The 17,158-nt window shown below is 44.1% G+C and overlaps 1 protein-coding gene across 5 annotated transcripts in view; it reads right to left on the bottom strand.

Annotated features, from left to right (window-relative positions):
• Positions 1–17,158, bottom strand: part of SHLD1 (shieldin complex subunit 1) — a 120,833-nt gene that overhangs the window by 15,929 nt on the left and 87,746 nt on the right. For 2 of the 5 annotated variants that reach the window (XM_089307256.1, XM_089307255.1), the window contains exon 3: positions 328–733. The exons of the other annotated variants lie outside the window; for them this stretch is intronic. In XM_089307256.1, the coding sequence (XP_089163382.1) occupies positions 411–733 (323 nt within the window). In that variant the 3' untranslated portion in view covers positions 328–410. Of the gene's footprint in view, positions 1–327; positions 734–17,158 lie in introns of those variants that run through there. 5 annotated transcript variants of the gene reach the window in all.

Here is a 17,158-nt window from a genome sequence, read left to right as displayed (position 1 = left end):
GCATAGCAAATACGTCCATAAATGGAATTACTGAGTTGAAGAGATGTGCCTTTTCAGTTTTGCTAGATCCTGCCAAATTACTCTCCAAAATGGTTGTACAATTACGCTCCCACCAGCAGTGTCTGGGTTTTCCCATTTCTTCACATCTTTGCCAAATCCCGGTGCTGTCAGACACTTCAAATCCCATTCCCCTGATTATGGCTGAGCTGTTTTCCACACACTATGGGCCATTTGTGGGCCCTGTTCTTCAATATCTTTCCATTGGGGTTTTTTTGTTGTTGTTGTTCCACTCTTTATTTTTTTAAAAATAATGGCTCACAAAACAAATTAAAAATAAAACATTTTTATTTGATTTTTCTTTGATTAATCTCATGACTAAATTATTCCAGTCTTTAACACATAAAGGGATTTTAAAAAAAGTGAAATAAAGACTCCTTGAGAAGGCACAAGGTTGGTTTTTCTTTCAAAAGCAAATCTTGACCGGCGCCGCGGCTCACTAGGCTAATCCTCCGCCTTGTGGCGCTGGCACACCGGGTTCTAGTCCCGGTCGGGACGCCGGATTCTGTCCCGGTTGCCCCTCTTCCAGGCCAGCTCTCTGCTGTAGCCAGGGAGTGCAGTGGAGGATGGCCCAAGTCCTTGGGCCCTGCACCCCTTGGGAGACCAGGAGAAGCACCTGGCTCCTGCCATCGGATCAGCGCAGTGCACTGTCTCTCTCTCTCACTGTCCACTCTGCCTGTCAAAAAAAAAAAAAAAAAAAAAAAGCAAATCTTCTCAAGCAAAACAACCCCTCACAGTGTCAGCTCATCACGACCCAAAGGTGACAATATTCTGTTTCAACACCCTTTAATAAAAAAGTCATGTACCAAGTGGATGCAAGAGCAGGACATATCCAGCTCACCTGCATCTTATTTTCTGCACTAGAAAATGGAGACAAGCCCAAAAGTCTCCAGATCACTGCATAAAAGGGGTTGGCAATGAAAATGCAAAAAAGTTCTATCTGCTCATTAATTTTCTTAACTCTAATGACCTCCACATGGCTCTCATTTGCCATAATTAGGGCCAGTGATAACTTTGCACGTTGGTGACCATGGGCCAAGCAGGGTTCAAGGGCCTCCCTCGATGACTCAGATAATGAACGTTTAGGAACCACTGGCTGAGATCTGAAAAATGCTGACCAATTCTCTCCTATGAGAAATTGAGGTTTACTCTGAGGCTTCATTTAAAAGAGTCTGGGTTTACCTTTGGTGGTAAAGGAGTAACCAGGCGAACAGATCAGCACCTGACCCCTTAACAGCTAGAAGCCTGGCTGCATTCATTCTCTGGACCAGAACCTTAGGGCCAGGATTGGAACAAGAACTCCAGTGCCCTGACCCCTCCACATGCTGAGGAATAGCTCTCAGCTCCTTCTGCACCTGTACTCCTGGGGACAATGGGGTGACAGACAAAAGGAACTAGAGCGACAATTTCCTTTAGAGTGAGGAGCTCCACTGACACACAGCAATCACTTCAAAAGTCCCTTTCCCCAAGTGGGTGCTTTTTGATTTTTGTTTTTGAACTTTCATTTCACATAGGAGATTTCAAGGGATTTGTTCACATCCTGGCCTTGATGGGGAGGAGCACTTGTAGGCAGAAAGGCAAGGCAAGTGATTTGGGTCTTGGTAACTATGGCAACACTGCTATTTTTACTATGACTGTTTACTTCAGCAGAGTTAAATTAAATGCTAGCAACTTATTAAGATGAGGGTTGAAATTTTAACCTCACTTGTAAGAAAAATATAAACCTTTTAAAAATGAGGCTTGACGCGTTGTCAGATGGATATTTACGGGGGAGATTGTCCCTGTTCCCGTTGGCTTGGCTGGGCAAGCAGAAGCCCAGTCCTTTTTCCTTGAAGAAGAACGGGGCCTCCCACAACCTTTCCAAATCAACAAGTCAATATTTGGTCATTTTATGATCTACAAGGGAACAGAACAGGGCTCCTCTGAAAACGCAGTCACTTCTGGCGTCAACATCTGCACCAAGACTTTTTCAAACAAGGTAACATCTGTGACAGACAGGGAAAGCTAGCGTTTTACTATATGCAATAGAATTTTTGTTAGATGCACATGTTTGCAAACAGATTTCACTCTATAGCAATCCACAGAGACACAGATTGAACTGTAAACCAATACACAGGATGCAATTATACAGCTGAGTGTTCCCCCTACTACATGATCACCCCAGGAGCCAAGCCCTCCTTTGTAAAATGCCAATGCTGCCCAGAACACGCCAGAAAGGGGTCAGTGCTGTGGTGCACGCAGAATAAGCCACTGCCTGTGACACCAACATTCCATCTCAGAGCGTCAGTTCAAGTCCTAGCTGCTCTGCTTCCAACGCAGCTCCCGGCTAAGGTGCCCGGGAAAGCAGCAGATGATGACCCAAGTGCTTTGACCCCTCCCACTTATGTGGGAGGCTGGGATAGGCCCAGGCCTAGCAATTGTAACCATTTAGGGAGTGAATCAATGGATGAAAGATTTCTTTTTCTCCCTACCTCTGTCTCTCCCTCTCTGTCAGTCTGTCTTTCAAATAATAAATAAATCTTAAAAACAAAAAACAAACATGTTGGAGCCTCTTAGGAAGTATCTCTCTCCCTCTGGAAGGAAGCTTCTTCTGAATGTCTTCACTGGTGACGAATCTCCAGCCTCAAGGGACAGAATTGCCTCCTGGAAACTGTCAAGAAGCATTAGGAGTGAAATCTAGTGAATAGTGTAGGTGACACAGCCGGGTAACATGGCCTGGGGTAGAAAGCCGGGTGTGTTCACAAAAGGAAATCGATTTTCTTAATGCTTCATGGGCTGGTTCTGAAAGCAGTCTTCACAAGGGCACACCTAAGTCAGTTCTGTGCGATGGCAGAAGCACGGACGCAGTGTGTACATGTGTGCAAATTTGAACTGGCCTTTGCAAAAGCACAAAGTCACACTGCAAAACTCTGTATGCTTCGGTCCTGACAGAAGAGTGCTTGTAAGCGTGGCCTTTGCACTTCGAAGACTTGAACTAACTGATCTTGCGCATGTCACTTATCATCTCTGAATCTCCATTCCCCCAAGTATAAAACAGGAAGAAGAACTGCTCCTACCTCTTAGGACTGCTGTTAAGAATTAAATGATTTGGGGCCAACGCCATGGCTCACTTGGCTAATCCTCCACCTGTGGCGCCGGCATCCCATATGGGTACCAGGTTCTGGTCCCGGCTACTCCTCTTCCAGTCCAGCTCTCTGCTGTGGCCCAGGAAGGCAGTGGAGGATGGCCCAAGTGCTTGGGCACCTGCACTCATGTGGGAGACCAGGAGGAAGCACCTGGCTCCTGGCTTCAGATTGGCGTAGTTCCGGCCATAATGGCCATTTGGGGGTGAGCCAACGGAGGGAAGACCTTTCTCTCTGTCTCTCTCTCTCTCTCTCACTGTCTAACTCTATCTGTCAAAAAAAAAAAAAAAAGAATTAAATGATTTATCAGTATAAAGCTTGGCACATGGTAAGCACTCAGTAAATCAGACACTTTGTTTGTTACCACAGCAACAAGAGTAGTCCCCACAGCAGAGCTGTTAGAACTAAGTAGTGAGGTGTTTGCTGTTTGTTATCTGGGCTTCATAAAGTAAACTGTAAATGCTCCTGTGTGTCTACTGCCCAGTGACAGACGCCTATCATAAGGAAAATCCAGACGGATAAGCATTCATGGGCGCCCAGAAAGCACATCACCTTCACCAATCTCTCCTGCCCCGTCCTGGCCTGGGAGTGACAGTGATGAGTCACAGGGAGCAGTGCCCATCTCACAGCAGGAAGACCATGGCTGCTGAGAGGGCCCAAGCACACCCACTGGCAAGCAAACAAGATTTCAATGTGGGCGGGGAATAGCAGGTGTCTCAGCGTGGGCAAGTGTCAAACACAGAAGCCCAGGCTGGTGGAGCCCTCCAGCTGTCCCCAGGCACGTCCCCCCAAGCGGGACCAGCACCAGAACGTGGGAGGGACCGAAATGTCTCAACCTCCAGAGAGCCTGGTGGTGGCGGTGGTGGTGGTGTTTATAAGTTGATAATAATTGTAAATCAAGGAAAGACCTTCAGGGAAAAGCTTGGCTTCGTAAATACACTGAAGATGGAGAAGTAGGCTGGCATTTAAAAAAACAAAAAAGATTGTGAAACTGGGCAGAAAAGATGTAGGGTTCACTGAATGACTGCTGGCTGAGTCAGCCTTGCAGCGCTGAGGTAAATTTAAGAAGGCTGCAAATACAAGGGAACAGTAATAGGGGATCATCCTCAACCCCTCGCACACCCCCACTTACACTTGAATTCAAGGACAGCAAAGCTCTGAGCTTCTCTTCTGGAGCATATAACTTCAGAGAGTATGGAAAACTGGAAAAAAAAAAAGCCACACAAAATGTAAAACTTGCACAGCATAATCTGTGCAGAAAAAGTGTGCAGGCAACAGGGGAGGTAAGGCTGAGATGATCAAATGACAGAAAATACAGCCATTAGGGGTTGGCAAGTACTCGCACTGAAATGTTTCTAACACGGAGTATTAAGAGCTAGAAGTGAGGGCAATCACAGAATTGAATTTCTGCCTTTACAAGGACACCTCTGGTAGGGTTGTAGATAAGGTATTATGAAAGTCCTCCATGTTGTGAAATATCTAAAACTGCTGGACAAAAATATTTGAAAATCTATTCAATGTGACTGGGATGGTAATAAAGCATGGAAAGTTTTAAAAGACAAAAGGCAAAATGCAAGTAGGAATTCTGAGAGCTAAGTGAATCCTGAGCTGCCGTCAAGACCTACCCTGTTGGCTTTAACGGCCACACAGGGTTTAGGACACAAGGCTTGGAGACATGACAAAATGTGATGCTTAAAAGGAGCTCACTGCAGAAGACCCAGGGCCCTGAAATTGTACCCGCCAAGGAAAGATGATCTAGGAAAATATTGCCTTGCAAAGGGTCCCAGTAAGAAAATTCATCTGTCTTGGCCTTGCTCTGGGTGGAGAAAGAAAAGAAGGAAAGAAAGAGGGAGGGACGGAGAAACAATCTTTCTCGAGATGTAACACAAGTCAGAACTCATAGGCAATTGTGACCTGAACTGAGACTACTTTTGTGGTCTAAAAACCCCAAGGCCAGTATTTATTTTAATATGGTTCTAGATTGTGCCCTCTTATGTGTAGTGAAACATGTAAATCTTAGAGGAATGTACTTTCAACCCACACCTCAAAAGAAACCCTACACATAAAGTTCCATTGACTATGAGCTCACAGTAAAATTAAAACTCACAAAATACATGTCAAAAATGGGTACTTTTATTGAGGAGGTAAGCACAAAGAGCCAGCACCAGAATAAGACTCAGATAAAATGTAGATACTAAATGACCACAGAACATAAAACAAGCATGCTTAAAATGTTAAAGAAATAAAACAGGAAATGGATGGTTTGAGAAAGCTACAAGGTTACAAAAAATGAACAGAGAATTAAGAAAAAGAGAAAAAAATTTAAAATGTAAAATATAGAAAACTGGCAAATTAAAATAAAGATATTTACATCTCAGAGGATGAGTAAAATGGAAGGCTAGACACAACTGGAAAGAGAATTAGAAAATAGAAATCAGAGCTGAAGATATTACTTAGAACTTAGCAGAAATATAAAAAGATAGAAAAATGAAAAAATACATAATTCATATCATCTAACTGGAATTTTAGAAAGAATTAATAGAATGGAAGAAAGACAATGCACAATGAGTTAGTTGAGATCTCCCGTAACTGATGAAAAGTATAATTTTTCAAATTTGGCAGTCACAATGCTTTACCAAAGCCAAGTGAAAAATGAAATGTATAGCTATGTAAAGCTGCAGACCATCAAAGGCAAAGACAAAAACCTTACAACCAACCAGAAAAGGCAGGTTTCCCATAAATGAGTGATAATCAAGCTGTGCGAGTCTCCGGCGCAACAACACAAGCGAGAAGGCAATGGAATAAAACCTCCAAAGTTCTAAGAAAATAACTGCCAACATAAGGCCGTTCAGGAAACGGTCAAAAGGTTAGACATCAGTCTCTTATCTGATCACATCAACAAAATGATAAAGGTCATAGCCAGACTGCCCTTACATCCAAAGCTAATTCTTTAAGAGTGCTTAACATTGACAATAGTAATATCACCTAAGTCAATTTACAAAGATTTTCACTGAAGGTAGAAGGAGGAACAACATGGAATTTTAAGGTTTTCTATCCCCTAGAATTGAATGACACAAGTCTGTGTTAAGTCTTCAAGGTGGTTCAGGACTCTTTGAAACAGGACTCTAAAGCTAGACTTTGATTTCAAATCACAGATGATCTTTTTAAAAGTAAGTTCATGTTCATTCTACATTTTCTGAAAGTCATATTCCATAATAAGCCAATTATGCATAATCATCCAACTTCAAAGTTGTTCTAGGTTGGTTTCATGAAAAATGTAAATGCTCTTAATGTTTTGCAGATGACATTTTCTCTCTCTGTAATCAACTATTTCCATTTGCTTTTCAAGTAATGACTCTCTCCCTAACTCAGCTCAAGCCCGCTGCACTAGGGGCGTCTGCACTGCAATGTTAAGTGTGCTGCCATTGGAGACCAAGGTATCTGTTCAAAACAGTCTCATGGAAAAAAGTATTTTTACTCTCCCATGATCTGCACTTACTTCGAAGATATCATGGAAAGGAACTGATCAGGTTTAAAAAACTAAGCTTACTTTTCCCAAATACACTATGCCAATCATGAGAAGATAAATAGAGAGCATCATGAAGTAATTACTGGTAACCTTATTGGCATTTAAAAGTTGTCTGTTAGCCGGCGCCGCGGCTCACTAGGCTAATCCTCCGCCTAGCGGCGCCGGCACACCGGGTTCTAGTCCCGGTCGGGGCGCCGGATTCTGTCCCAGTTGCCCCTCTTCCAGGCCAGCCCTCTGCTGTGGCCAGGGAGTGCAGTGGAGGATGGCCCAGGTGCTTGGGCCCTGCACCCCATGGGAGACCAGGAGAAGCACCTGGCTCCTGGCTCCTGCCATCGGATCAGCGCGGTGCGCTGGCCGCATCGCACTGGCGCGGCGGCCATTGGAGGGTGAACCAACGGCAAAGGAAGACCTTTCTCTCTGTCTCTCTCTCTCTCACTGTCCACTCTGCCTGTCAAAAAAAAAAAAAAAAAAAAGTTGTCTGTTACCTAAGGCCCTCCCGAAAGCCCTTTCATTTCACATATAAATTCATAAATCTAAAAAAGGAAAACAAACTTGAGAAGAAAAAAATAGAAAAATATTATATTGGTTATACTAGATGATTCATCTTTTTTTTACCTCTAAGTGACAAAACCTCAAAATGCATTTGAAACTTTAACTCCCATAAGGAGCCTCCCAAGCCCCATGCACACAATAAATCTTTCATGTAGGGCTGGCACTGTGGCAAGAGTAAGGCAAGCCACCACCTGCAACGCAGGCATCCCATATGGGCACAGGTTCAAGTCCTGGTTGCTCCATTTCCAATCCAGCTCCTGCTAATGCACCTGGGAAAGCAGCAGAGATGGCCAAAGTACTTGGGACCCTGTACCCAACATGGGAGACCCAGATGAAGCTCCTGGTTCCTGGCTTTGGTCTGGTCCAACTGGTCCATGCTGTTTTGGCCATTTGTGCAGTGAACCAGCAGATGGAAGATATCTCCATCTTTCTCATTCTATCTCTGTAACTCTGCCTTTCAAATAAATACATCTTAGAAAACTTTTTCATGCATATTTCTGTTTTTCTAAATCTTGATCTGGGTTATGGCTATAGGGGTATGTATTCATATATATGTAGAAGTTCACCAAGTGGTAACACATAAGATGTGGGCACTTTATGGGAGGTAAATTGTATCTCAATTAAAAGTATATCTACACACACACAGGTATGCACATTCTCTATTATCTGAAACTGTATTTCCATACATTCTTAGTACAATTTTGTCTGTCAGTCTTCCTGTCTGTCTTATCTACCCATCATCCCTCTATCTCCAACCACTAATCAGTCCATCTATGCTTCTCTCTATGACCTAGCTAGTGGAACAAAAACATTAAACTGTATAAAAAAATATATCACTAAGTGTAGACTAAAGCTCCAAGAAGTGAGAAAGATCAGTTTTGAATCATAGAATGGAAATTTTGAATGTTTTCCACAAGGGAGGATGTGTCAGCTATTTTTAAAAAGATTATAATTTTGAACAGAGATCTTTCTGAGGGAAAGGGAAAGAGAAAATGCTTCATTTGACATGACAAGTTAGAAAGTGCAAATCTGCCAGGTTAGGCAGGGTAAATATTTGCTGAAGATTAAATACATGGCAAAGGTACGTCATTAAATCTAAAGTAATTTAAAAAGCTCAATTTAATATCACATGCATCTACTTCACTTTTAATAAGCCTACGTCCTCAACAACCACAAGCCACAGTCCAATCTGTCTCCATGTTGTAGAAGGAAATGAAAAATGTCTTCAAATGACTTCCAACAAGGTGAGTCTGAGTTAATTGCTCTACGTGCAAGTGAAAATGAATTTGGTTAAACAAATGGGCCTGCCAACCACCTGCTGGACAAAATGTCATATCAACCAAATGTACATCAAGGGCTCACAGAAGGGCTGCTTAAAACTAATTTTAATTCATAACTAATTTTTATTGTAATCAATGTAATACATGCGATTACCTTTTAAAAGTCAGATGAGCCTAGAAGCCTCACAGTAAAAAACAAGTTTCTTACCCTCTTCATCTTCCTTTCCATTTCCCACAATCTACCCTTTCACCTTTCTATTCCTTCTGTTTTTAAAGTCTTTTTTTCCCTAAAGATTTATTTTATTTATTTGAAAGGCAGAGTTACAGAGAGAATGAGAGATATATATAGAGAGATCTTCCATCCGCTGATTCACTCCGCAAATGGCCGCAACAGCCAGGACTGGGCCAGGCCAAAGTCAGGAGCCTGAAGCTTCTTCTGGGTCTCCCACATGGGTGCAGAGGCCCAAGCACTTGGGCCATCTTCCACTGCTTTCCCAGGCGTATTAGCAGGGAGCTGGATCAGAAGTGGAACAGCTGGGATTCAAACTGACACCCATATGGGATGCTGGCATCACAGGCAGCGGCTTAACCCGTTAACGCCACTATGCCAGCTCCAGTTTTAGAATCTTTGTGTCTAATTAATAAGCTCATCTATGACAACGCATCAATTTTAGACACTGTATGGTGATAAACTATACAGAAGTCAAGAACCCAGCTCTCAGGTTCACACATGCACACACACTCCTATATATACACATACACGGAGGCTTCGCCTGCCCCAATTTCTAAATACAGTTAGGTCAATGTTCTTATAAAAGTCATGTTCAGAGTTTATATTATTATATAAGTGTTGATCACTACTGACTGGACTAAGAATGTCTTTCCTTTATTGCACAATATTACTGCTTCCATGGTAAGAAGATATTTCTTTTCTGCATTTGCTTGCTTTGCTTTTTAACTATCTCTGCCCACACCCTCCACAGCTCTTAGTACAGTTTCCCACACGGCCAACTGCAGGGATGATGCTCCATCCTTAGCCTCCTGGGAACTTCCCCGGGAGTCGTCTATCCTCTTGCTACCATCCACCTGACCACCCTCCAAGCCTGTGCACAGCTGGCTGATCTGAACCCTGCTCAGTTCCTCTTCCAAGTATCTTGTATTATTTCAATGATGACTTCCTTTGCCCCTTTTTCTGTTATTTTTTTCTTTTCACCCTTTTGTTTTTGTTTTGCAGATTTGTCCTGCCCCATTTTGCAAGTTGTTCATTTCTTATTAGTCTTGGTCTCTATATTTTGTAATAGAGAATCTCCTTAAACAGCTGGTAATCTTTGGCTGTGAGTTCATATTTATGAGTGAGGCATTAAAATGCTAATTAGAAGCTTCTACGTGGGAAAGGACTATGGACTGGGGATCTATATATAGGATGGACAAACTGCTTTGCCAGATATGGATCCTCTCTCCTCCTGACTGGCCAGAGAGTGATGGGTGAGAACACTGTTTTAGACAGGAAGGCTGAAGGGGCAGGCATTTTGGTTGCAGCACGTTAACCTGCCTACTGGGATGCCTGCATCCCATAGCAGAGTGCCTTGGGATTGAGTCCCATCTCTGGTTCTCTTCAAGCTTCTGTCTAATACACCTAGTGGGCAGCGGATGACAGCCCAAGTAACTGGGCCCCTACCAACCACATGAGATCTCCTGACTTTTGGCTTCAGTCTGGTCCAACCCTGGTTGTTGTGCGCATTTGGGGAGTGAATCAACAGACAGAAGATTGATCCCTTTCTGATTATTTCTCTCTGTGTGTCACTCTGCCCATCAAATAGACAAAAGATGATGATGATGATGATGATGATGATGATGATAGGAAGGTCTAGAAAGTCCTCTTTGAGGAGGGGCATTTCACCAGAGACCTGAATGCAAGAGGAAGTGGGGCTGGCAGGAGCACTATGCGGGGCAGGCAGGCTCCAGACAGAGGAAATGGCAAAGCTCAGTGATGGGAGCAGCCAGAGGCCACCATGGCCAGGGTTATTGGAACAAGGGGAAACCAGGAGGAAGAATGCACACTGCTGAAAGATGGAAGCCACTGTCACAACAGACCTTGCCAGGCATTAACAAGATACATAATACAGTATTTTATGAGGGGCCAGTATTATGGCGCAGTGGGTTAAGGCACCACCTGGAAGGCCGACATCCCATCTGAGCGCTGGTTCAAGTCCCAGCTGCTCTACTTCTGATCCAGCTGCTTGCTAATGTGCCTGGGGAAGCAGTGGAAGATGGACCAAGTGCTTGTGCCCTTGCCACCCATGTGGGAGATCTGGGGGAAAGCTCCTGGCTCCTAGCTTCAGCCTGGCCCAGCCCTGGTCATGCAGCCATCTGGGGAGTGAACCAGCAGATGGAAGATTATCCCTCGCTGTATAACTCTGTCTTTCAAACAAATAAGTAAATCTTTATATATATTTTTATATATATATATATATACACACACACACACACACACACATATATATCCAAACTATTTTTATAATATTTTACACTAGGCACAGAAAATGACTACAGATTTTCCTTTGGTTAATCAAGCAGGCTAACAATTATGTGAAACTGCTTGCCCTATTCAACCTTCTGGACATGCTGAAAAATTAAAAAAAAAATCCATACCACCTCAACACCTACACTGAAATCACTCTGAAGAAGTAGAAGTCTGTGCACACCTGTCTCAGCTAAACCAAAGGAAGCAATTCATCTTGTCCAGGAAAATCAAGGCTTAAAAAAAAACAAACCCAAACAAACCACAGTCAAGGCAACAAGAATTAGACAAAACCACACAGCAGGTGTTCAGCACAGCAGTTAAGTCATGTTGATAAGGATGTACACAGCCCCTGAGTGCTTGGCTCCAGTTCTGGCTGCTCCACTTCCGATCCAGTTTCCTGCTAATGTGCAGCCTGGGAGGCAGCTAATGATGGCTCAAGTGGTTGGCTCACTGCCACACGCATGAGAGATCTGGATGGGGTTTTGGTCTGCTGGCTTGGGCTCGGCCTAGCTCTGGCTCTTGCAGGCATTTGGAGAGTTAACCAGCAGATGGGAGATTTCTGTCCCTGCCTTTGTTTCTCAGCCTTTCAAACATGAAAATAAGTAATTAAAATTAGAAAGGAAAAAAAAGAGAGAATGAGACCAAAAAACAAAAAAAAAAAAAAAAGAAAACAACAACAACAAAACAAAAACAAAAAAAACCCATAGCTTCCATCTCAAGCACTGTTGCATTCAGAAAATGAGTATCTCCTGGCCCTGCTTTGGAAATTTAACTTCATCTTTAGTCAGTGATTTTGGTAGTTGGGGCATGAAAGGAAAATGCACAACACAGGGGCAACTTGCTAGGACAAAGCTGCTTCACAGAATGAAAAGTGTGCCCTGAGTATACCAGCTAAGGCATGAGACCTGTTTTCATCATTTAAAAATTATTCTGCAACCTTTCCTATGTGACACAACTTGGCAGAGAACTTCCATGTATTAGCTGGACACAAACTGGTTATTGAGAGATCAGAAGGTCATATAACTTGCTGGAGGGTTTCCAGATCCTTCTCCTTGAATTTCTGTAATTTGCAGAGTGACTCAGAGTTTACTTTAAATGCCATCTGTGCTCCTCACCAGTCTCTGCCAAAAGTCCTGACACTCGCATGCTGCCAAACACAGCCCCGACATTCCCCTTCCCTGTTCTCTCCACCTGGAGGGCTCCACTGCTCCACAGGGACCCCGTGACTGTACCCCTTCTCCAGGAGGCCTCTCCCAATTCCCCAGGTAGGTCTGACCAGCTCTTGGCACAGTTCTGCAGCACTCCATAGCACTTACTTCCTGTGGGAGGTCTGTGGGTGTCAGTTCCTTCATCCAACTGAGACTTCTTAGAGGCAGGAACCCTGTCCTAGCTGGAGTGTTCTGGCACAATGCACTAAGGGAAATGGTTTATAGCAAACCAGAATGAATTAGTGCACTGCCCTGGTTCTTATTGCTAAAGAACAATCCCAAATCAACATGACAGAATTAGCAGGAAGGATCTGGAAAGCTAGTGGAAAGAGGAAGGCAACAGCCCCTAGCTGAACCTCTGTCACTTCCCAGTATCTGCAGAATGTAACCTGTGTCTTCAGAAATACTAGCAGGTGGTCAAGAATAAAAGGAGGGGGCCGGTGCCGTGGCTCACTTGGTTAATCCTCCACCTGCGGCGCCGGCATCCCATATGACCGCCAGTTCTAGTCTCCGCTGTTCCTCTTCCAGTCCAGCTCTTTGCTGTGGCCCAGGAAGGCAGTGGAGGATGGCCCAACTGCTTGGGCACCTGCACCCGCATGGGAGATCAGGAAGAAGCACCTGGCTCCTGGCTTCAGATAGGTATAGCTCCGGCTGTAGCGGCCATTTAGGGGGTGAACCAATGGACAGAAGACCTTTCTCTCTGTCTCTCTCTCTCACTATCTATAACTCTGTCAAATAAATAAAAAAGAGAAAAAAGAATAAAAGGAAGCTGATGGGGGCTGGTTTTGTGGCACAGTGGGTTAAGCCTCTGCTTGCAATGCCAGCTTCCCTTAATACAGCACTGGTTCGAGTCCTGGCTGTTCTGCTTCCAATCCAGTGCTCTGCTAATGCACCAGGGAAAGCAGCAGAAGATGGCTCAAGTGCTTGGGTCCCTGCCAATCCTGTGGGAGAACTGGATGGAGTCCCAGGTTCCTGGCTTTGGCTTAGCCCAGCCCCAGTTGTTGCAGCCATTTGGGGAGTAAACCAGCAGATGGTTCTCTCTCTCTCTCTCTCTCTCTCTCTCTCTCTCTCTGTCATTCTGCTCTTCAAATAAATCTTTAAAAGGGAGACTTAGGGCAGGAATTTGGCTCAGCAGTTAAGACCCAGCTTGGGACATCGGTATTGCATTTCAGAGTTCTGGCTCTTCTCCCAATCCCAGCTTCCCACTCAGGCACACCATTAGGAGGCAGATTACTCAAGTAATGGGGGGCCTTACCTGAGACCTGGATGGAGCTTCGGTCTCCTGATTTTGGCCTGGCCCAGCCCCCGGCTATTGCAAATATTTGGGGAGTGAACTAGTGGATGGGAGATTTTTATTCTGTTTCTCTGCCTTTCAAATAAATAAAAATAAATATTTTTTAAAATAGATTTGATGACTTGATTTTTCTAATAAGTTTTAGAAAGCAGGGTATTATGGCCTGAATGCTGTGTCTCCTACAAGTTCCTAGGTTGAAATCCTAAACCTCAAGGTGACTGTGGTAGGAGGCAGAGCCTTTATGGGTTAATAGGTCCTGAAGGAGGAGCCCTGATGAATGAGATTAGTGCCCTTATGAAGGAGACCTCAGAGAGCCCCAGGGCCCCTTCCACCACAAGAGGACATAGCTAGAAGGTACCCAGGAACCAGGAAGTGAGCCCTAACCAGATACAAAATCTGCTGACCACTTGATCTTGGACTTCAAGTCTAAGGTGGCTTACCCGAACAGACTAAGACACAAGGTTGAAAACATGGAGAAGTCTTCTTACCATATACCTTTTCCACGACGGTCCCTGGCCTGCAGAACTGGAAGAGGATGGGGGCAGTGATGCAAGTGAAGTGCTGTTAGAACCTGAGAAACACTCACTGCTGTTCTCATTATCATTCTGATCACTCTTGTCATCTGTCTACACTCTGTAGTCTTTTTTTTCACTCTGACAATAGAGTATTTTTAATTACCAAAAAAAAAAAAAAAGCTATTTTATTCAAAGAATTACTCAAATCAGAATGCAACCCAGCTGGGTAAGTTTAGAACAATTTTTTACCTGTCTTACAATGCAGATGATTCCCTTCTTAGTTCTTCCTCTGCATCAAAGTTGCACATGGCTAATTTTTCTATCCAAAAAACCTTAAACATGAAAAGTTGTATTTGAAGAAGACTCACAAGATAGGAGAAGCACTCCGCAGAGTCAGGGAGACCCTACCACGAACCTTCCTCCCGCCCCCTGACCTCCAAGAGAAGGACGTGAATGGTAGTTCCCAATCTACCTACCCTCAAATTGACACTCAGCAGAACACAAGTGTCATATCTACAAACTCAGCATCATGCAGTTACGTGGATTCCAAGCTCAGAAAAATCAAAGAGAATCAAATGCAAACATCACTGAAAGTTTTGTCTCCCTAATGCCAAGGACATCAGGAGCGTCTTAGAGGAACAGAGTTCCAAGGGGATTATAGGGCCACTTTATGTAACTGACATAGGCTAAGCATTGGAGAGAATGGAAATGATGAAGATGTAAATCCTAACTATCTCATCTCTCTTTTCTACACAACTATTCTCTCTCTCTCTCTCTCTCTCTCTCTGTGTGTGCGTGTGTGTGTGTGTGTATCACACACAACAGGGTATTCACTTAGCTGGACTCTGTTCAGAACAGACAATATTTTACAGCAACAGTTAAACAGGGACAGGGCTTAGAGATAATGCAGACGTCACATCGTCCTCAACCAGAACAGAACAAACAAAACAATGTGCCCATTAAGGGACTTCAGAGGTCATAAGAAACACAGTCTATCAGTGTTCCAGGGATGATTTTTCTTCCCATCGGTGAATAATCTCATTGTACAGAGAGTCATTTAAACAATCCAGGAGTCTAAAGAGAAACTAGGGACAGAGTTCACAGGAGTCCAGGGAGAAAAGCATCTACAGAAAACCCAGGAGAGGCAGGGCAGCCTATTTTGGGTCTGCTTTGGGAGTCTATTTTTAGGAGGAAAGAACAGGGGTACAAGTACCGTGTTGTGTGCACCCAAGAGCCTGATGGGCCAGGGGCTCCAGGCCATGGCAGGGAGGCCATGTCAGCCATGCAGCACTGGCTAGTTACCTCATAGTTCCAGAAACGTGAAGACTAGCACAGAACTGGACAACTGCCCAGAAACTCTGTACCTGGAGAAGCAAATCTGCTACAATTCTAGGGCATAGAACAAGGACTCATGAGATTTTACAAGTCTTAAGGAAGTGGGAGTTGGCTCTGTTTTCAGGATAAGGTTAGGATGAACGTATTGTGAGGAGTCAGAAGGGCTAATAGGTGGTTAGGAAAAACCCTATGGGAATAAGGAACCAGGTGTTTGTAGGAAACATGCTATCAACTATTAGACAAAAGACACAGCCCCAAGAAAGTAGGGAACACATGGGTCCCATACCCATAGTAACCATATGAGAAACTAGGCTCTGACATCATACAGAACACAGCACAAAGCAGCCTGTCTCAATGCTTAGCAATTGATCAGGTAAGTATAACCTACCTCAACTGGTCAGGTCAACAGTATTTCTCAACTGTCACATCTCCCAAGAGGTGGACATTAGCTAACTGGTCAGGAACCAAGACTGCTATACAAGAGACAGAAAAAACTAAGCAGACGCCTGGCACATCAAAACTACGTAGAAGAATTGATTAACCGATATGCACTCCCTCTGTGAGCTCCCAATACCCAGACTTTGATGGAGCCCTCCCATGGGGACCCCACGTGGCAAGCAGGAATCTCTGTTTCTCAATAAAATCTACTTCTACTGGCTTTACTCGCCACCCCCCTTGATTGTCTGCATTGTAATTCTTCAGCACTGTGAGACAAAGAACCGACTCCGAATCCCTGTAACAGTATTAGGAAGCAGCATGGTTCTATCCTGGAAGAATTCTAAGCCTTCGTTAGTTAGTGTATAATGTGTACACTGTCCAGGCTAATCTCAAAAAGCACAAACAAGTGATGATGAGGAGCTTGAGTTACACATCATGTTACATTCTTTTCTGGAGACACACAAAAGCCCAGGTCTTAACCAAGTTTCATCTTCAGGTACAGAGTAAAGGAAACTGAGGCAGCAACACACAGTTTCCACTGTACTAAATGTGGCCTTTAACAATGTAGGTTTCTCTGTTGAACTCACTCCCACCTCTCCTAAGAAAGGAAAACAACGTGTGGGAGGCGGGAGAGAGGAGACAGCTCGAAAGCAATGGCATTACAGAAAAGCAAAAGGAGGAGAAATATAACAAAATAGTCAAAGAGCTTCCCGCTGCCCGGAAGGATTACGGTGTTTATCTTTTTCTTCTGTGTCCTTTATCTTATTTCCTAATCCTCAGTGAACAAGCAAATAAGCACATTTTGAGAGAGGGAAAGAGAAAGGTCACAGGGATTAGAGAAATCAAATTGAGACAATTAAAAGGAAGCCACAAAAGCACTGCTACTTAAAAGCAAAGGCCTGCTCCTGCCTCCAGCAGGACCTACCCTCCTCTTCCCACTTCTTTCAGGGCAACAGTTGATCACTTGCAACTTTCTATTAAATACCCACCAAGAGCCTGGCCCTGGATGGAGAAAGGAAAGGTAGTTCTGTTGGCTTCAGCAAGCTTGCAGTCAATAAAGAATCAGGGGTCAGTGCTGTCGCACAGTGGGCTAAGCCACCATCTACAGTGCCAGCATCCCATATAGGCACTGGTTCAAGTCCAGGCTTCTCCTCTTCTGATTCAGCTCCCTGCTAATGCTCCTGGGAACGCAGTGGGAGATGGCCCAAATGCTTGGGCCCTTGCACCCACATGGGTGACCCAGAAGAAACTCTGGGCTCCCAGCTTCTGCCTGGCCCAGCCCTAGCTGTTGCAGCCATTTAGGA

Source organism: Oryctolagus cuniculus, chromosome 11, assembly GCF_051225735.1.
Source record: "Oryctolagus cuniculus isolate XC-2025 breed Fujian yellow rabbit chromosome 11, ASM5122573v1, whole genome shotgun sequence".
Classification (NCBI taxonomy): Eukaryota; Metazoa; Chordata; class Mammalia; order Lagomorpha; family Leporidae; genus Oryctolagus; species Oryctolagus cuniculus.
This window is presented reverse-complemented; position numbering and strand designations above follow the sequence as displayed.